Genomic DNA, 24,863 nt, shown 5'->3' on the forward strand with positions numbered 1-24,863 from the left:
GTCAATCCCAATCTCCCAGTTCATCCCACCACGATCCCCACTCCCCCGCGGCTTTACCCCCTTGGTTTCCATACGTTTGTTCTCTACATCTGTGTCTCAATTTCTGCCCTGCAAACCAGTTCATCTGTACCATTTTTCTAGGTTCCACATATATGCGTTAATATATGATATTTGTTTTTCTCTTTCTGACTTACTTCACTCTGTATGACAGTCTCTAGATCCATCCACGTCTCAACAAATGACCCAATTTCGTTCCTTATTATGGCTGAGTAATATTCCATTGTATGTATATACCACATCTTCCTTCTCCATTCGTCTGTCAATGGGCATTTAGGTTGCTTCCACGACCTGGCTATTGTAAACAGTGCTGCAATGAATGTTGGGGTGCATGTGCCTTTTTGAATTGTGGTTTTCTCTGGGTATATGCCCAGTAGTGGGATTGCTGGGTCATATGGTAATTCTATTTTTAGTTCTTTAAGGAATCTCCATACTGTTCTCCATAGTGGCTGTAACAGTTTACATTCCCACCAACAGTGCAAGAGGGTTCCCTTTTCTCCATACCCTCTCCAGCATTCGTTGTTTGTAGATTTTCTGATGAAGCCCATTCTAACTGGTGTGAGGTGATACTTCATTGTACTTTTGATCTGCCTTTCTCTAATAATTAGTGATGCTGAGCAGCTTTTCATGTGCTTCTTGGCCATCTGTATGTCTTCTTTGGAGAAATGTCTATTTAGGTATTCTGCCCATTTTTGGATTGGGTTGTTTTTTTTTTAATATTGAGCTGCGTGAGCTGTTTATATATTTTGGAGATTAATCCTTTGTTGATTCGTTTGCAAATATTTTCTCCCATTCTGAGGGTTGTCTTTTCGTCTTGTTTATGGTTTCCTTTGCTGTGCAAAAGCTTTGAAGTTTCATTAGGTCCCATTTGTTTTTTTTTGTTTTTATTTCCATTTCTCTAGGAGGTGGATCAAAAAAGATCTTGCTGTGATTTATGTCAAAGAGTGTTCTTCCTATGTTTTCCTCTAAGAGTTTTATAGTGTCCAGTCTTATATTTAGGTCTCTAATCCATTTTGAGTTTATTTTTGTGTATGGTGTTAGGGAGTGTTCTAATTTCATTCTTTTACATGTAGCTGTCCAGTTTTCCCAGCACCACTTATTGAAGAGACTGTCTTTTCTCCATTGTATATCCTTGCCTCCTTTGTCATAGATTAGTTGACCAAAGGTGCGTGGGTTTACCTCTGGGCTTTCTATCTTGTTCCATTGATCTATGTTTCTGTTTTTGTGCCAGTACCATATTGTCTTGATTACTGTAGCTCTGTAGTATAGTCTGAAGTCAGGGAGTCGGATTCCTCCAGCTCCGTTTTTTTCCCTCAAGGCTGCTTTGGCTATTCGGGGTCTTCTGTGTCTCCATACAAATTGTAAGATTTTTTGGTCTAGTTCCATAAAAAATGCCATTGGTAATTTGATAGGGATTGCACTGAATCTGTAGATTGCTTTGGGTAGTATAGTCATTTTCACAATATTGATTCTTTCAATCCAAGAACATGGTATATCTCCGCATCTGTTGGTATCACCTTTAATTTCTTTCATCAGTGTCTTATAGTTTCCTGCATACAGGTCTTTTGTCTCCCTAGGTAGGTTTACTCCCAGGTATTTTATTCTTTTTGTTGCAATGGTAAATGGGAGTGTTTCCATAATTTCTCTTTCAGATTTTTCTTCATTAGTGTATAGGAATGCCAGAGATTTCTGTGCATTAATTTTGTATCCTGCAACTTTACCAAATTCATTGATTAGCTCAAGTAGTTTTCTGGTGGCATTTTTAGGATTCTCTATGTATAGTATCATGTCATCTGCAAACAGTGACAGTTTTACTTCTTCTTTTCTAATTTGTATTCCTTTTATTTTTCTTCTCTGATTGCTGTGGCTAGGACTTCCAAAACTATGTTGAATAACAGTGGTGAGAGTAGACATCCTTGTCTTGTTCTTGATCTTAGAGGAAATGCTTTCAGTTTTTCACCGTTGAGAATGATGTTTGCTGTGGGTTTGTCATAGATGGCCTTTATTATGTTGAGGTAGGTTCCCTCTATGCCCACTTTTTGGAGAGTTTTTATCATAAATGGGTGTTGAATTTTGGCAAAAGGCTTTTCTGCATCTATTGATATGATCATATGGTTTTTATTCTTCAATTTGTTAATATGGTGTATCACATTTATTGATTTGTGCATATTGAAGAATCCTTGCATCCCTGGGATAAATCCCACTTGATCATGGTGTATGATCCTTTTAATGTGTTGTTGGATTCTGTTTGCTAGTATTTGGTTGAGGATTTTTGCATCTATATTCATCAGTGATATTGGTCTGTAATTTTCTTTTTTTGTAGTATCTTTGTCTAGTTTTGGTATCAGGGTGATGGTGGCCTCCTAGAATGAGTTTGGAAGTGTTCCTTCCTCTGCAATTTTTTGTAAGAGTTTGAGAAGGATGGGTATTAGTTCTTCTCTAAATGTTCGATAGAATTCACCTGTGAAGCTATCTGGTCCTGGACTTTTGTTTGTTGGAAGATTTTTAATCACATTTTCAATTTCATTACTTGTGATTGGTCTGTTCATATTTTCTGTTTCTTCCTGATTCAGTCTTGGAAGGTTATACCTTTCTAAGAATTTGTCCATTTCTTCCAGGTTGTCTATTTTATTGGCATAGAGTTGCTTGTAGTAGTCTCTTAGGATGCTTTGTATTTCTGCAGTGTCTGTTGTAACTTCTCCTTTTTCATTTCTAATCTTATTGACTTGAGTCCTCTCCCTCTTTTTCTTGATGAGTCTGGCTAAAGGTTTATCAACTTTGTTTATCTTCTCAAAGAACCAGCTTTTAGTTTTATTGATCTTTGCTATTGTTTTCTTTGTTTCTATTTCATTTATTTCTGCTCTGATCTTTATGATTTCTTTCCTTCTGCGAACTTTGGGTTTTGTTTGTTCTTCTTTCTCTAGTTCCTTTAGGTGTAACGTTAGACTGTTTACTTGAGATTTTTCTTGTTTCTTGAGGTAGGCTTGTATAGCTCTAAACTTCCCTCTTAGAACTGCTTTTGCTGCATCCCATAGGCTTTGGATCATCATTTTCATTGTCATTTGTCTCTAGGTAATTTTTGATTTCCTCTGATTTCTTCAGTGATCTCTTGGTTATTTAGTAACATAGTGTTTAGCCTCCATGTGTTTGTGTTTTTTACGTTTTTTTCCCTGTAATCCATTTCTAATCTCATAGCATTGTGGTCAGAAAAGATGCTTGGTATGATATCAATTTTCTTAAATTTACTGAGGCTTGATTTGTGACCCAAGATGTGATCTATCCTGGAGAATGTTCCATGCACATTTGAGAAGAAAGTGTAATCTGCTGTTTTGGGATGGAATGTCCTATAAATATCAATTAAATCTATCTGGTCTATTGTGTCATTTAAAGCTTCTGTTTCCTTATTTTTCATTTTGGATGATCTGTCCATTGGTGTAAGTGAGGTGTTAAAGTCCCCCACTATTATTGTGTTACTGTCGATTTCCTCTTTTACAGCTGTTAGCAGTTGCCTTATGTATTGAGGTGCTGCTATGTTGGGTGCATATATATTTATAATTGTTACATCTTCTTCTTGGATTGATCCCTTGATCATTATGTAGTGTCCCTCCTTGTCTCTTGTAACATTCTTTATTTTAAAGTCTATTTTATCGGACATGAGTATTGCTGCTCAAGCTTTCTTTGATTTCCATATGCATGGAATATCGTTTTCCATCCCCTCATTTTCAGTCTGTATGTGTCCCTAGGTCAGAAGTGGGTCTCTTGTAGACAGCATATATATATGGGTCTTGTTTTTTTATCCATTCAGCAAGCCTGTGTCTTTTGGTTGGAGCATTTAATCCATTCATGTTTAAGGTAATTATCGATATGTATGTTCCTATGACCATTTTCTTAATTGTTTTGGGTTTTTTTGTAGGTCCTTTTCTTCTCTTGTGTTTCCCACTTAGAGAAGTTCCTTTAGCATTGGTTGTAGAGCTGGTTTGGTGGTGCTGAATTCTCTTAGCTTTTGCTTCTTAGCTTTTGATTTCTCCATTGAATCAGAATGAGATCCTTGCCGGGTAGAGTAATCTTGGTTGTAGATTCTTGCCTTTCATCACTTTAAATATATCATGCCACTCCCTTCTGGCTTGTAGAGTGTCTGCTAAGAAATCAGCTGTTGACCTTATGAGAGTTCCCTTGTATGATATTTGTCATTTTTCCCTTGCTGCTTTCAATAATTTTTCTTTGTCTTTAATTTTTCCCAGTTTGATTACTATGAGTCTCGGTGTGTTTCTCCTTGGGTTTATCCTGTATGGGACTTGCTGTGCTTCCTGGACTTGGGTGGCTATTTCCTTTCCCATGTTAAGGAAGTTTTTGACTATAATCTCTGCAAATATTTTCTGAGGTCCTCTCTCTCTCTTCTCCTTCTGGGACCCCTATAATGCAAATGTTGCTGCGTTTAATGTTGTCCCAGAGGTCTCTTAGGCTGTCTTCATTTCTTTTCATTCTTTTTTCTTTACTCTGTTCTGCAGCAGTGAATTCCACCATTCTGTCTTCCAGGTCAGTTATCCGTTCTTCTGCCTCAGTTATTCTGCTATTGATTCCTTCTAGTTTAGTTTTCATTTTAGTTATTGTATTGTGCATCTCTGTTTGTTTGTTCTTTAATTCTTCTAGGTCTTTGTTAAACATTTCTTGGTCTTTGTTAAACATTTCTTGCATCTTCTCCATCTTTGCCTCCATTGTTTTTCCAAGGTCCTGGATCATCTTCACTATCATTATTCTGAATTCTTTTTCTGGAAGGTTGCCTATCTCCATTTCATTTAGTTGTTTTTCTGGGGTTTTATCTTGTTCCTTCATCTGGTACATAGCCCTCTGCCTTTTCATCTTGTCTACCTTTCTGTGAATGTGGTTTTTGTTCCACCGGCTGCAGGATTGTAGTTCTTCTTGTTTCTGCTGTCTGCCCTCTGGTGGATGAGGCTATCTAAGAGGCTTGTGCAGGTTTCCTGATGGAAGGGACTGGTGGTGTGTAGAGCTGGGTGTTGCTCTGGTGGGCAGAGCTCAGTAAAACTTTAATCTGCTTGACTGCTGACGGGTGGGTCTGGGTTCCCTCCCTGTTGGTTGTTTGGCCTGAGGCAACCCAATACTGGAGCCTACCTGGGCTCTTTGGTAGGGCTAATGGCAGACTCTGGGAGGGTGCATGCCAAGGAATACTTCCCAGAACTTCTGCTGCCAGTGTTCCTGTTCCCATGGTGAGCCACAGCCAACCCCTGCCTCTGCAGGAGACCCTCCAACACTAGCAGGTAGGTCTGGTTCAGTCTCCCCTGGGTTCAGTGCTCCTTCCCCGGGTCCTGATGCGCACACCACTTTGTGTGTGCCCTCCAAGAGTGGAGTCTCTGTTTCCCCCAGTCCTGTCAAAGTCCTGCAATCAAATCCCGCTAGCCTTCAAAGTCTGATTCTCTAGGAATTCCTCCTCCTGTTGCCAGACCCCAGGTTGGGAAGCCTGACGTGGGGCTCAGAACCTTCACTCCAGTGGGTGGACTTCTATGGTATAATTGTTCTCCAGTCTGTGAGTCACCCACCCAGCAGTTATGGGATTTGATTTTACTGTGATTGTGCCCCTCCTACCGTCTCATTGTGGCTTCTCCTTTGTCTTTGGATGCCGGGTATCTTTTTTTGGTGAATTCTAGTGTCTTCCTGTCGATGATTGTCCAGCAGCTAGTTGTGATTCTGGTGTTCTCACAAGAGGGAGTGAGAGCACGTCCTTCTACTCCGCCACCTTGGTTCATGCTCGTCTATTACTTTCTAAAACATAGTTTTGTGCAATGCATTTTATGGGAAGATGCTGTTTAGAGAGTTCTTAGCACCAAAATAAACTCTGTGATGTGTAAGGAACAGGTTAAAAGATGGTGAACGTTGACTCAATTCCACGAAATACATAGCAAGAGAGTAATAAAACAGGAGACATAAATTGCAAATCACTTTAAAAGTTGAGAGATAGGATACATGTGGAATTTCTGGGCCCTTGCCCTATGCTTGTTTCCACTGCCAACAGTCTTGTCTGTTGCTTCACACCTGTGTTATTTTAACACTCTTCCAGCTAATACCTCTGCTTCTAATTCCTCTGGCTTCCCTATTCATAGCTTCTACAATAATCCTTATCAAAGATCTTCTCTTTGTGTAAGATTCTATGGTACTTTCCTTCTACTTACTATTTTAAATCCAAACTCCCCAATACTAATGTTCAAGATCTATCTATTGATTCATTGATTCCTTTTAAAATGATCACCCATCCCTAGCAAATGCCCTTTGCTCCAGATCTGACTATAGCTTTGTCTCTATCTCAGCTCTCAATACATATGCTCCAGATTTGTCTAGCACAGCTGCTAGTGCATAATAGGTACTCATTAACATCTGTTGAATGAGCAGACCTAAAAAATAACTAGGTAACCCTAAAACAAAATTATAAGTTTCTCTTCTCAGTTTTATTTGAACCTGTGTTCAAAGCACCTTCATGACTGAGTCACATATATTGTCATAATACCTGTCTGCCTTTCTAACCTTACCTCCAATCACTCTTTTGTTCATCTACCATGTTTCAGCTGAGTGGACCTTCTATTTTTTGGATACATTAAGCTGGTTCCTCTCTCAGGACCTTGCCTGAGTTGCTTGCTGCTTTTTGTTACTCAGATCTCAGCTTAGAAGTTATTTCCTCAGGACTTTCAAGAACATTCACTCCAAAGTAACTCACTTAATCCTTCACTGTCACTTCTCCCTATTCAATTCTATGTTGTGCAGTATCAGTTATTTCTCTTGTTCATTTATTTATGTGATTAATTGTTTACAGTTGGCCTCTCCACTAGGATGTAAGCTCCATGAGAACAAAGATGTCTTATTCACCGAGCTCTTATACCACTAATGTCTGCCACATGGCAGATGCTCAAAGAATATGTTAAATGAATGAATAAACAAATCTGACCTCCCAGACAATGCTCTGATTCCAACAAACCTCAACAACTTCTCCTAATTCTACTATACCTTCTAAGACTCAACTTAAAAGAAAATTAGCTCCTCCAAGAAGCTTCCCCTGAAATACTTCTATTTATTCTTAATGTTGCACGTTTGCCTAAATATTTAGCCTGTATCATATAATTTGACATGTGGTCTCATGGGTAAACTGCTATCCAGTGGTTTCATGCACACTTTTCTTCTGACCTATATGTATCATCAGATCCCTGAGAGAAGGTTTGTGTTTTTTGTTGTAGCTTTGTTTTCAGTGCTCTGGTAGTACTCAGTGTGCTGTTGTAGATAGAGAAGCAATTCAATACAAGTTTACTAATAAGCACTTTATCAAAATGGCCTAATTCAACGCTATGGCTAAATGCAGAATTCATGATAACAAACAAATCAACCAGAATCCAATGAGAAACACTTTATCTAGATTTCCAAAATTCAATCTCTTTATTATGTGAAAGTATCAGGAGACAGAATCTTATTCTCCCAGTTTTCCATCACAAGAAATATCTTCACTACGATATGAGTTACTACATATCCTCCAATTTCTGAGTAGATGCTGGTAGAATGCACTGTTTGCAATTTTATGTTGAAGGTACTATTCACTATGTTTGCCGATATCCCTTACATAGGGGTCCATCACATATATCCCTATTTGTTTAAGTTTAGGAGAAAATTTCTATATAAAAATTATTTGTAGCATTAGTCATCAAATAATAAATTCAGAACACAACATATTTCTCTTTCAGTCTTAGTTGGGAAGAAGTAGTGTCAAATTCAAAATCCACTTACAGTGCATCCTGGTAGTACTGATTGCCATATCTACCTCCTTTGTATTCTCCATTCTATTTTTATTTTTCTAAACTTTTTTGTTTCTTTGTCTACCAAAACTCATTTACCTATAAGTTTACAAAGAGAATTTCCAACATTGCCTCTCTGGAGCTCTTGACTCTCTCTTTCATCTAGAGAGTCTGCCAGCAGCTCAACATTAATCTGATATCAACTAAACTCATTCACTTCTCTTTATAACCTACTCTCTTTTATGTGAAATCTACCATCATTTTTCTGGTCAACCAGGTGAAAAACATTGGAGCCATTGTTGATTTCTTATTTTCATGGATGAAGTACCCAACAGACACACTAAAATAAGTATTTTAGGGTACCAACACCCTGAAATTTATAGGCGGAAAATTTTATACTTGTTATTTTTTTAAAAGTTATTGTAATGTACACTAAAAAATAAAATTATGAAGACTGGTGCTTCCAGCAAAATGGAGCAATAGGATTTCTCACACCTGAAACAATTAAAATATTGCACAAAATATATGAAACGAGAGCTTTTAAGTCATTTAAAATCAGTCAACAGAGGACAGTGATCTCTGAGAGACAGGAAATAAATGAATCTTACAATTGTTCCAGCTTACTGCCTGGAGAGAATGCCAGGTTGCACTAGAGCCTTAATAGTTTCCTTGAGTTGAGGAGATGGACCTGGATGTCTAGAGAGCACAAAGGGGTTTGAGTTAGGCGCCAGAGTTCACAGGAGAGTACTCAAGAAAAGAGAGCTGCACAAAGCTCTGGAGGGGTATAGAGGGTCTCTTGAAAGTGTTTAGCTGAGTATTCCCAGTGCATGGGTGCAAAGAAACTACCAAAGTCTGGGGAAAGAATCATTCAGAACGTATGGAGGGAACAATCCCTAGAGCTCACACAGGGCTGGGAATAGTTCCTGTTCCCACCAGATGGAGGGGGAAAACTCATAATGCACAGGGTATCAGTAAAGTACTCGGAAGGGTTTGCCTTAGCAGTGGGGAAAATTAGCCCTAGACTAAATGCCACTCTGGTCCTGAGTAACAAAGCTTAAAGGTAAGACCTGAAAGGATCAAACTGTTTCCAGTAATTTAACTGCATTCCAGAAGAAAGCTCAAGAATATTTATAGAGACACAAAAATATCTAGCATCCACAAAATAAAATTCACAGTGTCTGGCACCCAATCAAAAATAACCAAGCATGCAAAAAAAAAAAAAAAGAGGGGCAGGAAAATACAATGTATAATGAGGAATAAAATCAGTCAATTGAAATCAACTTAGAAATGACACAGATGATAGAGTTAGTAGATAGGGATATTAAAACAGTTTTCATAACTGTATTCCATATGGTCTAGGAGAGCTAGAAGAAACATTGAGTATGTTAAGTAGAAACATGGAAGATATAAATTGGTGAACTTGAATGCACACCAACAGAAATTATCCAAAATGAAATGCAGAGAGAAAAATATGGGAAAAAAAAAAGACTACAGCACAGTGGGCTCTGCGATAACTTTAAGCAGCCTGGTGTCCCTGTGATAGAGGAGAAAGGAGGAAAGATCAAAAAAATATTTAAAGAAATAATGACCAAAATTTTCCAAAATTTGATAAAAACAATAAAGTCACAGATCCAAGAAGCTCAATGAATCACAAGCACAAGAAACAGAAAGAAAAAAAAATGACACTAAGGCATCATAATCCAATTGCTCAAAACCAGTGGTAAAAAGAAAATCAGAAAAACAGCCAGAGAAATTTAGACATGCTATGTACAGAGGAACAAAGATAAGAATAACAGCAGCTTTCTTGTTGGATACAATGTAAGTGAAAAGACCATGAAGCAATATCTTTAAAACATTGAAAGAAAAAAATAATCAATCTTGAATTCTATATCCAGTGAATATACCTTTCAAAAGCAAGGTTGAAATAAAGACTTTTTCAGACACACGAAAGTTGAAAGAATTAATCACCAGCAGGCCTGCACTATAAGCAATGTTAAAAGAAATCTTTTAGGAAGAAATAAAAAAATACCACAAGGAAATTTGGATCAACATAAAGAAATGAAAAGCACTGAAGATAGTAACCATGTGGGTAAATATAAAAGACTTAAAAAATGAAATCACCTGAAAATATAATTGAATGTTTAAAGCAAAAATAATAATTTATTGTGGGATTTTTAATATATATGGAAGTAAAATGTATGACAATGATAACACAAAACCTGGGAGGGAAGAAACAGAAATAAACTTTCGTAAGGTTCTTATACTATAAGTAAAGGTATACTATCACTTGAAGGTAGACTGTGATAAGTTAAAGATATATATATTATAAACTCAATAGCAACCACTAAAAAAATGCATCAAAGATTTATAGTTAATAAGTTAAAAAAGGAGAAAAAATAGCATCATGTAAAATAATCTAAGAGAAGGCAAAAAAAGAAGAAAAAGGAAGAAAGAAAAAATGAGACAAATAAATAAATAACAAGATGGTATTATAGATTTAAACTGAACCATACTAATAAATGCATCTGGTGTAAATGATCTAAATGTACAAATTAAAAGGTAGAGATTGTCATACTGGATAAAAGAGCAAAATCCTTCATACAAGAAGCTCATTTTAAATATATAAAAAGTAAAAGGATGGAAATATATACATATATATATATATATATATACCATGATAATTTTAATCAAAAGGATAGAGTTGTTATATTAATATCAGATTAAGTACATATTGAAAAAATATAAAGAATATTACCAGAGATTACAAAGTCAGTTAACAATAAAGGGATGAATCGTCAAGATAACATAATGATCCTAAAAATAATATATTAATCCTAAAGGTTAATGTACCTAAAGCAAAGCTTCAAGATACATGAAGGAAAAATTAGAACTGCAGGAAGAAATAGAAAAATCCACAGTCACAGTCAGAGACTTTAACACCTTTCTGTCAGTAACTGACAGAATAAGCAGAATGAAAATAATAACAAATATAAAAGACTTTAATGATACTATCAAATTGACTTAATTGGTATTTATAGAACACTCTAAGAAATAATAGCAGAATACATATTCTTTTTTTTCTAACATCTTTATTGGAGTATAATTGCTTTACAATGGTGTGTGAGTTTCTGCTTTATATAAAAGTGAATCAGTTATACAGATACATATCCCCATAGCCCTACCCTCTTGCGTCTCCCTCCCTCCCACCCTCCCTATCCCACCCCTCTAGGTGCTCACAAAGCACCGAGCTGATCTCCCTGTGCTATGCAGCTGCTTCCCACTAGCTATCTATTTTACATTGGGTAGTGTATATATGTCCATGCCACTCTCTCACTTTGTCCCAGCTTACCCTTCCCTCTCGCCATATCCTCAAGTCCATTCTCTAGTAGGTCTGTGTCTTTATTCCTGTCTTGCCCCTAGGTTCTTCATGACCTTTTTTTTTTAGATTCCATATATATGTGTTAGCATAAGGTATTTGTTTTTCTCTTTCTGACTTACTTCACTCTGTATGACAGACTCTAGGTCCATCCACCTCACTACAAATAGCTCAATTTCGTTTCTTTTTATGGCTGAGTAATATTCCATTGTATGTATGTGCCACATCTTCTTTATCCATTAATCTGTTGATGGACACTTAGGTTGGTTCCATGTCCTGGCTATTGTAAACAGAGCTGCAATGAACACTGGGGTGCATGTGTTTTTTTGAATTGTGGTTTTCTCTGGGTATATGCCCAGTAGTGGGATTGCTGGATCATATGGTAATTCTATTTTTAGTTTTTTAAGGAACCTCCATATTGTTCTCCATAGTGGCTGTATCAATTTACATTCCCACCAACAGTGCAAGAGGGTTCCCTTTTCTCCACACCCTCTCCAGCATTTACTGTTTGTAGATTTTTTGATGATGGCCATTCTGACTGGTGTGAGATGATATATCATTGTACTTTTGAATTGCATTTCTCTAATCATTAATGATGTTGAGCATTCTTTCATGTGTTTGTTGACAATCTGTATATCTTCTTTGGAGAAACGTATATTTAGGTCTTCTGCCCATTTTTGGATTGGGTTGTTTGTTTTTTTGATATTGAGCTGCATGAACTGCTTGTAAATTTTGGAGATTAATCCTTTGTCAGTTGCTTCATTTGCAAATATTTTCTCCCATTCTGAGGGCTGTTTTTTAGTCTTGTTTATGGTTTCCTTTGCTGTGCAAAAGCTTTGAAGTTTCATTAGGTCCCATTTGTTTATTTTTGTTTTTACTTCCATTTCTCTAGGAGGTGGGTCAAAAAGGATCTTGCTGTGATTTATGTCATACAGTGTTCTCCCCATGTTTTCCTCTAAGAGTTGTATAGTATCTTCCCTTACATTTAGGTCTTTAATCCATTTTGAGTTTATTTTTGTGTATGGTGTTAGGGAGTGTTCTGATTTCATTATTTTACATGTAGCTGTCCAGTTTTCCCAGCACCACTTACTGAAGAGGCTGTCTTTTCTCCACTGTATATTCTTGCCTCCTTTATCAAAGATAAGGTGACCATATGTGTGTGGGTTTATCTCTGGGCTTTCTGTCCTGTTCCATTGATCTATATTTCTGTTTTTGTGCCAGTACCGTACCGTCTTGATTACTGTAGCTTTGTAGTATAGTTTGAAGTCAGGGAGTCTGATTCCTCCAGCTCCGTTTTTCTTTCTCAAGATTGCTTTGGCTATTCAGGGTCTTTTGTGTTTCCATACAAATTGTGAAGTATTTTTTTCTAGTTCTGTGAAAAATGCCAGTGGTAGTTTGAAAGGGATTGCATTGACTCTGTAGATTGCTTTGGGTGGTATAGTCATTTTCACAATGTTGATTCTTCCAATCCAAGAACATGGTATATGTCTCCATCTATTTGTATCATCTTTAATTTCTTTCATCAGTGTCTTATAATTTTCTGCATACAGGTCTTTTGTCTCCTTAGGTAGGTTTATTCCTAGATATTTTATCCTTTTTGTTGCAATGGTAAATGGGAGTGTTTTCTTAATTTCACTTTTAGATTTTTCTTCATTAGTGTATAGGAATGCAAGACATTTCTGTGCATTAATTTTGTATCCTGCTACTTTACCAAATTCATTGATTAGCTCAAGTAGTTTTCTGTTGGCATCTTTAGGATTCTCTATGTATAGTATCATGTCATCTACATATTCTTTTAAAGTGAATATAAAACATTTACTAGGATAGTTCATATCTGGGCCATAAAACAACTCTCAATAAATTTAAAATAATTCAAACCATATAAAATGTTCCCAGGGCTTCCCTGGTGGCGCAGTGGTTGAGAGTCCGCCTGCCGATGCAGGAGACACGGGTTCGTGCCCCAGTCCGGGAAGACCCCACATGCCGAGGAGTGGCTGGGCCCGTGAGCCATGGCCACTAAGCCTGCGTGTCTGGAGCCTGTGCTCCGCAATGGGAGAGGCCACAACAGTGAGAGGCCTGTGTACCGCAAAAAAAAAAAAAAAAAAGTTCCCTAGTCACAATGGTATTATAAATCAATAACAGAAAGACATCTGTAAAATCCCCAAATATTTGGAAACTAAATAACAAACTGTAAAATAATCCATGAGTCTAAGGAAAAGAGAAATTAGTAAGTGGCTTGAACTGAATGGAAATGAAAAACAACATAATGGAAATTTGTGGGATGCCACTAAAGTAGGACTTAGATGGAAATTCATTGCACTAAATACCATATTAGAAAAGAAATCAGAGTCAAATACATGATTTCAGCTTAAAAGAATAAAAATAGAAGAGGAAATAAAACCAAAGCAATCAAAAGAAAAGAGATTGTAAAAATCAGAGTGAAAAATCAATGTAAAAGAAAGGAGAAAAAATAAAGTCAATGAAACCAAAAGCTGGTGCTCTGAAATCAATAATATTGTTAAGCCTCTAGGAAAATTAAGAGAGAAGATACAAATTACCAGTATCAGAAATGAGAGAAGTGACATTACTGCAAATTCTACAGATATTAAAAGGATAATATGGGAATAATATGAAGAACTTTAGGCCAATAAATTTGACAACTTAAATTAAATAGTGTTTCATTGCAGCGAACAAACTACCAAAATCTACTCACGAAGAAATACATAACCTAAATAGTATGATACTTTTAAGCAACTAAATTTGTAGTAGGAAAAAAAAAAACAAAAAAACTTTCCCATAAAGAAAGATCCAGATGGTTTCATTAGTGAATTCTATCAAATAGGTAAGGAAGAAACAGTACTAATTCTACACAAAATCTTTCAAAAAATCAAAGAGGAAATACTTCCCAATTCATTTTGAGGCCAGCATTATCTTGATATTGACAAAAGACAAAGACATTACAAAGAACTGAAAATAACACACCTTATTCCTCACGAATAAAAATGTAAACATTAACAAAATTTTAGAGTATCAAATCCAACAATATAGAAAAGGGTGACTGCATCATGATCAAGTGAGGTTTATTCCAGGAATGCAAGGCTGATTTAACATTTGAAAATCAATCAATTAAGTCACCATATTAACAGACTAAAAAAGAAAATCTCAAAAGAGAAGAAAACTAAAAAAAAATATATATACATATATATATATATATATGATCACCTCAGTAGCTCCAGAAATAAAAATGGTCAAAACCTAACATTAATTTCTGGTAAAAAAACCCTCAGGAAATTACGAATATAAGGGAACATATTCACTAATCAGGAGCCTCTATCAAAACCAAAACCAAAACCAAAACCAAAACCAAAACCTGCAGCTAACATCATACTTAATAGTGGTCAAATATTGAATGTTTTCTTCCTAGCATCAGGAGGAAAGCAAGGATGTCCATTCTCACCACTTCAACATTATACTGGAGGGTCTAGTTGTTGGATCTGGGATTTGCTTTTATCCTACATACATACAACCTAGTGAGTTAGTCTGTTACTGTTTTGCTGTTTTGTGGATGCTAACAGAAGACATAAGACTCCTGGTTCAGAGATAAAGGACTTTATTATTTATGGCATGGGAAGAATCATGTGCATTAGCATATTTGTGTTGGTTACCCTTCACCCCAAATCCTGCAGGGGCAATGCAAGGGGCTCAGACGGATGCTATGCCTTCAGTGGACTTATATTACAGCTAACGAACACTGAGTTTGGGGGATCCACTGCTTTTGCAGCAAGGAGTGATGTATATATTTATTATCTTGATTGTGATGATAGCTTTACTGGTGCACACATATATCAAAACATATCAGATAGTGTACTTTAAATATTTGCAACTGACTTACATCAATAAAGCTGTCAGAAAAATGAGAAAAATCTTCCATTCCAAGCACTCTAGGCCTTTCTATATCATTAATTTAACAAATATTTTTGGGCTACTACTAATGTGCTAGGCACCGTGCTGATATTGGGATTACTATGGTAAACAAAATCCTTCCTCCCATGGAGTTTATATTCTTGTAGGAGGAGACTGAAAGTAAACAATAAGAAAAACATCAGATGGTGGCTATTGTGATTAAGATAAAGAGAATTAAGTAGGGTGGCTACTTTAGATTGGGGGTGGGTAATCTCTCTGAGAAGATGATACCGATGTAGAGATATGAATATCAAGAAGGGGCCAACCACATCAAAGTGCGAGAAGAGCACCTCTGACCTTCATCATTATTTTGGCTTCCTAACTGTTCTCATTTCCCTCCAATCTCCTGTAAGCCACGCTGAATTAACTTCCCCGAAGGTTAATATGATCGTGTAATTACTGTGTTTAAAAACCTTCATTCTCTCTCTTATCTCAATTACTAAAAAGGATATTAGCTCTACATTCCAGCATTATGAGTCTTCTTGCATATGACAAAACCTACTTTTCCAGTCTTCTCACTATTCCTTTATTCTAACATGGAGAAAGCCCTGATCTTACGTATGCTTCCCTACTTTTGATCATGCTGTTTCTTCTGCTTGAAATGTCATCCTTCTCCTCAAGGATGCCATCAGTAGACATTCTTCCTATCCTTAAATGCCTGTCTCAAATATCACATTCTCCATAATATCTTTTCTGATTTTCCCAGCCAGATGTAATTTTTGTTCACAAGTCCCTCCTGTTATATTTCTCAATGGGAAAAACTCAGCTTGCTCATTTTTTTATTATATTATAGATGGTGGCATAGGGCTTTGCAGATAGGACATAATCCATAACTTCCTAGTGGACTGAATTATCTTATTTTTGTTTTACTTGAAAGCTGCATGAGAGCCAAAAAAAAAGATAAACATAAAGATAAAACAGGGACTTCCCGTGGACGTCCAGTGGTTAAGACTTTGCCTTCCAGTGCAGGGGGTGCAGGTTCAATCCCTGGTCAGGAGCTATGATCATATATGCCTCACGGCCAAAAAACCAAAACATAAGACAGAAGCAATATTGTGACAAATTCAATAAAGACTTTAAAAATGGTCCACATAGAGACTTCCCTGGTGGTGCAGTGGTTATGAATCCCCCTGCCAATGCAGGGGACATGGGTTCAATCCCTGGTCCAGGAAGATCCCACATGCCGTGGAGCAACAAAGCCCGTGTGCCACAACTACTGAGCCCACGTGCCTAGAGCCTGTGCTCCGCAACGAAAAGCCACCACAATGAGAAGCCCGCACACCTCAATGAAGAGTAGCCCCTGCTCGCTGCAACTAGAGAAATCCCGCGCACAGCAACGAAGACCCAGTGCTGCCATAAATAACCAATAAATAAATAAATAAATTTATATTAAAAAAATGGTCCACATCAAAAAAATCTTTAAAAAAAAGAAAAAGATAAAACAAATAAGTGGATAGAAGTTATCTTGCCCCACAAAAACAATGATATTCCTCATAAGAGAATAATCTACTGGAAATATAATGTGTTTAGAAAAAAATAGAACGGATCTTTACAATTTCAGTGACTCTGTTAAAATCAGTTCTTTTCCAAGACAACTGGATTCTCTTTAAAACCCTCTCACTTTCCTGAGACTGGGACCAAGCTAACATAAGCAGAACCTCTGAAAATAGGGAAGAAGTCTGCTGTTATCCATCTCAACACCAACATGGGTTGAAGACACATGCCTTACAGAGGACCTTGATTAGATTCCTAAGGAGGGAGCAGGAGTGGATGGGAAATAAACAATAAAAAATCAGAAAAAGAGTGTGTTGGGATCCCCAAGATCACCCCCAGGTTTGATGGTTTGTGAGGAGGATACACAGGACTTAGCATATAGTTGAACTCACAGGTGTAGTTTATTACAGCAAAAGGATACAAAGTAAAACCAGCAAAGGAAAAAGGTGCAGAGATGAAGTCTGGAGGAAACCAGGTGTAAGCTTCTAAGAATCCTTCCTCTACCAGTGGAGTCACACAGGATGTGATTAATTCCTCCAAGAATTAACATGTATGAGAACATATGTGAAATGCTGTCTAGCAGGGATATTCACTGGAGACTCAGTTTTCAGAGTTTTTGTTGGAATTGGTGATGTAGGCAACCACTGCCTAGGATGTACCGAAATTCCAGACTCCCAGAAAGAAAGCGGGTGATCAGTATAAATAACATTGTTTGCAGAGACAATTTAGGTACAGTGAACTGCCCTTATCAGTTAGAGAACGGTGGAAACATCCCTAAAATCCAAGGCCAACCTTACAAGCAGTTTTTCTAAGGACAGTAGTCCTTTTCTGCATAGGGATATAAAGAAAATATTCTTACTTTTTTAATTCAAGGATCTCACTTTCAGATTTTTCTTTTTTAGCAAATAGTATGAAATAGAGCAAAGTTACGTACACTAAAATGTTCATCACAATATTGTTTAAATTAGTTAAAAAAAAAAAAACCACAAGTGTCCAAAAACTGTGGACTGGTTCAGTAAATTATAGTACAGTAGTATGAAGAAATATTAAACAGCCATTAAATATTTTTGAAGACTTTAGTAACAAAAATGACCATCCTGGAGAGTAAATCAGGATGAAAAATTATATGTACAATAATAACTCAAAAATGGGAGAAATATAGAATGAACTCTAGAAGGAAATACACTAGAATGTAATCATGATTCATTTCTGGGGGATGGCTTATATAAAATAATTTTTATTTTCCTCTTGACCTTTTCTGTACTTTCAATTTTTATTTAATGAACATGTATTTACTTTTCTAATTAGAAAACAAGTTATAATAATAAGATAATTGTGTTAAAAAGATTTTAGATAGGGCTTCCCTGGTGGCACAGTGGTTGAGAGTCCGCCTGCCGATGCAGGGGACACGGGTTCGTGCCCCGGTCCGGGAAGATCCCACATGCCGTGGAGCGCTGGGCCCGTGAGCCATGGTCGCTGGGCCTGCGCGTCTGGAGCCTGTGCTCTGCAATGGGAGAGGCCACAACAGTGAGAGGCCCGCGTACAGCAAAAAAAAAAAAAAAAAAAGATTTTAGATATAATGACCTATGGATTCAAAGCAAATTTTGCTAAAATGTAAAATATTTAGCATGCACAGTAATATGAATACGATGACTAGGGAACTCTTAGGATGGCAAACGACCATTTAAAGTGCATTTTTTCTATCTGATTTGCTTCTTTCTTCAATTAGCTAACAAAAAAAGAAAAAGCAGGTAAAGTGAAGGGAGATTTAAACACTAAAGAAAGCACAATGGCTAATTTTTATTTCAAGGAAGAAATGGTTCGCAAACTAGCAAATGCAAAAATAAAAATGTTATTTTTCAATGGACAGAACAAGGATGAATTTCCTAAATAACACTGAATCCCAATTTACGTACAATCTGTTAAGTATTACTAACATAAGTCACATACATTTTCATAGTTTTAAGGAGGATTAGGTAATTACTCTACAAACTTCTAGAGAAGGTGATTTCTAACATATTCAGTTACGATTCCCCTCCATTTGCTTTAATGCATCTACCCTAGTCACAGAGATACTACTCCACAGAAAGCTATTTTTATACTACCCAGCTTCTCCATCACTGTAGTAAGTAGCCATATAGAAAACAGACCACTATTGTATCCTCTTATCCCTGGAGAGATGAAATGGTTTGCAGCTTATTTTAAATCACAAAGCAATTCTTTTGTGTACTGAATTGGCCCCAGGCTACGGAGGTTGTGCAACTCACTTCCCACATGACCTCCACTTGTGGCTGCTTCCCAATCTTGTCAGAACATGAAAACCTTGAAGGCACTCCATGTGGGGGGCAGTGCTCTCTCTGTCTCTGAAATGATTCCTGGGCCAAGTTAGAAAAACCAGATTCTGAACAGCCACTGTAATGGCAAGCACACGCAGAAGGGGAAAAAAAAAAGCTCAGAATTTTTCTGGTTAGGAAGGGAAATGTGGTTAACCTAAATTGGACCTAAAGAGCAAATGAAGGCATCAAGAAGCACTCCCACTGCTTCAGTTCAACTATGCATTTTTGTTTCCGTTATAAAAAAAGAACAGCTCTTTAAATGGTTTGGCTATATTCAGAAATGTAACTGCTTAAAAAAGGTCTCAAGTGTTTGAAAGGACTGTGTTTGGGAAGGTGGTGGGGAAAGAGGGCAGATGACAAAGCATTGCTAGAGTCTTTTGAGTAAAACTTAAATTAGATAATCAAAGTCAGCAACTGGTGCTTGCTAAGTGATGGTTCATGTATGATCAACAGTCCTTCAAAGACTCTGCTGCTGCCTCTCTTCTCTTTCCCAGGAAGAAAGAGATTATATAGGACTTGGAGTCAAAAAACCTGGGTTCAGATCATGTCACTGTCAAACATGCATTAACAATTTCCAGACACTATGCTTTCTTGGCATTTGTCATCTCTGAATTTTAGGCTTTTCCTCTATAAAATGGGTACCAACAAATGTCACCCTTTTCATAGGTGATTATGTAGAAAGTATAAGCAAACTGTGAAGTGCTAAGCATTTTTATTGTTGTTGCTAGTAGGTCTGCTTGAAATATAAAAAGTACTTAACAAATATTCACAAAATTATTAATAAACTGGAGTAATTATAGTGGACAAATGATAAGAGTGAATAAGTCAAGAACCTTAAAATCAACACTAACACTTTCACTTAAAACTTAACAGATATTTAACTATAAAACATTAATATCTTATATGGAACTAAACTGAACACCTTAGAAATATCCCGGGGGGGAAACAATGCTTCAGCTGCCAGAAGAGGTCACTGTAATCATCATATATGGTAGGATCTCAGGTATGGCAGAGGCATGCTAGCAAATCAGGTTTCATTAAGGTTACAGAGGCAGTGAATGAGAGGTTAAGAGCCTGAGGTCTGAAGTTCAATCTCAACTAACAAGTTGTATGACTATGGGCACATTAATCTTTTCTAAGCCTCAGTTTTCACAGATGTAAAATGGGGAGAGCAGCAGTCTCTGCTAGCAGGATTACTGTGAAGACTTTAAGGAAGAAACAGGTGAATTACTTACCACAGTGTTATTTGCTTACCTACCATCGTCTTCATCATACTATATACAAGGGGTCTTTTTATAAGTGGAACTAGACCAGGAGTCCTCCATTTTACAATCTCCTATTAACCTTCAGCCATGGTAGAGAACTATGGTATGTTTTTGTTTTGTTTTGTTTTGTTTGTTTTTTGCGGTACGCGGGCCTCTCACTGTTGTGGCCTCTCCCGTTGCGGAGCATAGGCTCCGGACGCGCAGGCTCAGCGGCCATGGCTCACGGGGCCAGCTGCTCCGCTGCATGTGGGATCTTCCCGGACCGGGGCACGAACCCGTGTCCCCTGCATCGGCAGGCGGACTCTCAACCACTGTGCCACCAGGGAAGCCCTATGGTATGTTTTTGAAAAACACAGGAAAGGGGGTCTACTGTGGTTATATACCCTGCCAGGTCCCCACACAGCACTATGCTGCTTAGGTGAAGTTTGATATGCCTGCCAGGAACTATGGTTCCCTGAACCAAATGATAGCAGATGTTCAAGGTATAATTCTTCATATTTCACTAACCACTCTCTGAACCATCCAGAATCCCTGGGTTATACTTTTAAATTTTAAATTTCATATCCAAGTTGCTCATGCCCTATGTTTCACTTCGAGTAAAATTTGTCTTTCTTTTTTCACATGGAAATGTCAAAAAGCTTAAGATGTGCATACATATTTTTTTTCTAATTTGCAGTGAGTGAAATCTTGCTAATGCAGAAGCTTAAGAAGTTAGAATGAAACACTTATATAGGAGTCCCTTATAATATTTTATAACATGTTAACTGATGGTGGTGGTCAATGAAGCAATTGCTTCACATTCAATATCCTGCTGAAATGAAATAACTGCATTTTAAGGAAATAAAACGTAAACCTTTTTGAGATGTCCTGCTAAATGAGTCAAAAATCCTTAATTCTAGATCTATAAAATTAATCAAAATAATCCAACTGTGCAATCATCTTACGTCTTATCACAGAGAATTTAATAATGCAGTAAATTCTGGTTCTTGGATATAAAAGACATTCCTCCCTCATGCCCCCAACAGTCACCTTCCTGGGACCATGTCCACTCTTTTGGGACATGGAAAGCCCCTTCTTCTGAGGAAAGGCTGGGTCCAGCCACCTCAGCGTGAGCTGCTTCTCCAGCCTGCCTGCCTTTTTGACAGTGCTACCTACCAGCCAGAAGCATCCTGGTGTCTTCTGGGCTGCTGCAGATTGAACAGACTTTGAATCCAGCCAGAGGATAAGAGGTTGTTTTAATTGGCTAAATCTGCTATGTGCAAAGCATATGACCATGAATTTGTAGCCAAAACACTAATCTAAAAAAATGTCACGAACAATTTAAACACAAAACAAGAATGATATTTTTGCTTGTCAATTCTACTTTTGCCACGAGGGTTTTTAACCTAACATTTTATAATGACTACCAAATCTTTACCTTTGCTGAAGTAGAATTTTCATGGTATACTCCTTGTACCAAATCCATAAGAGCACTTGCTAAAAGTTCCACAACCTAAAAAAGAAGAAAAAAATCAAAAGAGACAATTAAAAAAATGTATTCCTATTTTTACCTCAGAATGCTTCACAAGGCTTAGTAGCAAGGCAGTATTCTGCTTGATAGAAAAAAAAAAATGGGGTTATGTGCAAAGATCCTGGCAAATGGCATTGCCCACCTGGATATTAGAGCTGTGATCCAATATTTCCGGTCATAATTCAAGCAAAAAAAAAAAAAATCTTGTAAGCATAGCATTTAATATATGTGAAAATCCAGTAATAGCCATATTGAACATAAGCTTAAATTTCAGATAACTAATGAAAATTTTTTTAAAATTAATTTATTTTTGGCTGCTTTGGGTCTCCATTGCTGCGCGTGGGCTTTCTCTAGTTGCGGCTAAAGGGGGCTACTCTTCGTTGTGGTGCGTGGTCTTCTCATTGTGGTGGCTTCTCTTGTTGTGTTGCACGGGCTCTAGGTGCGCGGGCTTCAGTAGTTGTGGCACGCGGGCTCTAGGGTGCAGGCTCAGTAGTTGTGGGACATGGGCTTAGCTGCTCCACGGGATCTTCCCGGACCAGGGATCGAACTCGTGTGCCCTGCATTGGCAGGCGGATTCTTAACCACTGCGCTACCAGGGAAGTCCCTCAGATAACTAATGAAATCTTAACCCAATTTATTTGCTGAATGTTTATTTCTGTCAGGTGGATACTTTTTCAATATCCCCATTCTGGGAGGCATCACAATGCTAATTTTCATACGTAATACAGAGAGAAAAGCAACCTTTCCAACGTGTTCATTCTGTTGTACTAAAAATGCACTGTGGATATATTTGGTGTAGGGCCCCTGGGTCAAATGTACCATAAACACTGAAAATTTTTACAGAACTGTAATATTGAAATTGTATCATCAAACCTGTATTATTTTCAAGGCCCAGGCTATTAAAAAAAATCAAACAAAATCAAAAGCTTTGAACTTGTTCCAGAATGTAAAACAAGCAGAAAATAGTAAATGGTCTCTTTGGAACTACTGTACAATTTAGAGTTGTTTGCATAAACCATCTTAATTCAAGAGGATAAAACAGTGGTATTTATTATAATGTTCAGTGCAGCCATTTCAAACAAGAATTCCTCAAGGCAACCCTACCCGCTTCTTAAGAAGTCTTAGTATCTTATATACTTAACTTCCTATGTTATGCAGTCCTGTATCAGATTTCCACTCTTTGCTTCCTAAAATTTAGCTCAGTTTTGACTGAATTAAAGGATTTTGTTTCAGCTTTTATCATTCTTGTAATTGAAGACATTATTAAGCCAAAGGATACAGACCCAAACAACAAGATACTTCAATCTCAGGTACCTTGGATTTAATAAACATTTTCTTAGAGGCAAATGACATGAATTTTTAGAAAGATATGCTTTAAAATTTTAACACATAAGCATTTATCTCCAAACTTATATTTACATGCATCCTGCACAACACACACAAGGCTGCCGATATGGAAATTTTGCTGATTAAAGGGATTATTTTTTTCTAGCTCTGCAGATGGGTTAATTTGTAAGACCTATACAAAGTCTTTTTTTTTTTTTTAATCGCATTGCCCTTTAGGTAACCAAATACTTAAGAAATATTGTAGCAATATGAGCTGCAGAGGAACTGCGAGGACAATGATCCTACAGTGTTACCAGATGTGTTGAGTTATTTAAGTGGGGAAAGAGAGAAAAATGAATGGATTTTTTTCCCCCTGAAGGTATCAGATAAACTCTATTCCCAAATCCAGGAGGATAGAGTATTGCCAATAGGTCTATGAAAGACTGTAACTAAATGCACAGCATCAGATTGGATTACAGTTTACACAAGCAACATCCCAAGATCCCTCTGATGGCTGGACACATAATACAGATCAATCAGTCACTAAGAAATGTTATGGTTTTGAAACAGTTTGAGGTCTGAGACCAGCACTGGTAAAGTGAAGAGGGATTTACAAAAAGAAAGTCCGACACTAATTTTAACAATGGATCTGGTTTTGGATAAACAGAGTGTTCCTTTATTTCCCTGAAATTCCAGACCAGGAAGAAGCAACAAAACCTTTTTATTCTCCAATTCTTTTTCTGTTAATGCAATTAGCAAATATATGTAGATCTGTACTTACAAGTTTATAATTTATAAATGACCTGTACTTCCAAACGGCCATCCTTGCTTAAGCAGAATACACCTCCACTGCCAACAGCAACCATCAAGGAAAAAGCTCTGGACTTCCTTAGGTTAACAAGTCCAGGAAGGCCAGAGAGTATAAAAAGCAGTCTAGCCTAGGGGAGTTGAATATGTCCCAGGCAAAAGTGACTTATCCAGCACACACTTAAATATCTTTCCACTGCCTGAAGTGTTTACTTTTAAAATTATACCAAAAAGAGATGTGTTTAAGTATTATCCTCCTTTAAAATTGCAAATATTTCTAGGAAGACCACAGGGCTAACAGCCCATACATATGTTAACAAGACCATTTAATGATCTCATCTTTTTTTTTCATCACATGGTTTACTATCACAGGCATTCACCTGTTTAGATAACTACTGTACTTAAATACAAGAAGGCACCTACTGGGACTTCCCTGGTGGCTCAGTGGTTAAGAATCCACCTGCCAATGCAGGGGACACGGGTTTGAGCGCTGGTCCAGGAAGATCCCACATGCCGCGGAGCAACTAAGCCCGTGCGCCACAACTATTGAGCCTGCGCTCTAGAGCCTGTGAGCCACAACTACTGAGCCCGCACGCCACAACTACTGAAGCCCGCATGCTCTAGGGCCCACGTGCCACAACTACTGGGCCTGTGTGCTGCAACTAATGAAGCCTGCGCACCTAGAGCCCATGCTCCTCAATAAGAGAAGCCACTGCAATGAGAGAGGCCCGCGCACTGCAATGAAGAGTAGCCCCTGCTTGCCGCAACTAGAGAAAAGTCCATGTATAGCAACAAAAACCCAATGTAGCCAAAAGATAAATTAAAAAAAAAAAAAAAAAGAAAGCACTTGCTTAATGAGCTCCTCCCTTCCCTCAGATTACTGAGGAATGATTTGTTCAAGCAACCTAAAACGGTAGCAAGGATAACGTCAGCCAGAAGAGA

The 24,863-nt window shown here is 37.4% G+C and overlaps 1 protein-coding gene across 2 annotated transcripts in view; it reads right to left on the bottom strand.

Annotated features, from left to right (window-relative positions):
• The window catches only part of PDSS2 (decaprenyl diphosphate synthase subunit 2), a 262,661-nt gene that overhangs the window by 69,959 nt on the left and 167,839 nt on the right, over positions 1 to 24,863 (bottom strand). For both annotated transcript variants that reach the window (XM_082668918.1, XM_082668917.1), the window contains exon 4: positions 21,696 to 21,770. In XM_082668918.1, the coding sequence (XP_082525044.1) occupies positions 21,696 to 21,770 (75 nt within the window). The remainder of the gene's footprint in view (positions 1 to 21,695; positions 21,771 to 24,863) is intronic.

The sequence above is a fragment of the Grampus griseus genome (assembly GCF_964374135.1).
Source record: "Grampus griseus genome assembly, chromosome: 13".
NCBI lineage: Eukaryota > Metazoa > Chordata > Mammalia > Artiodactyla > Delphinidae > Grampus > Grampus griseus.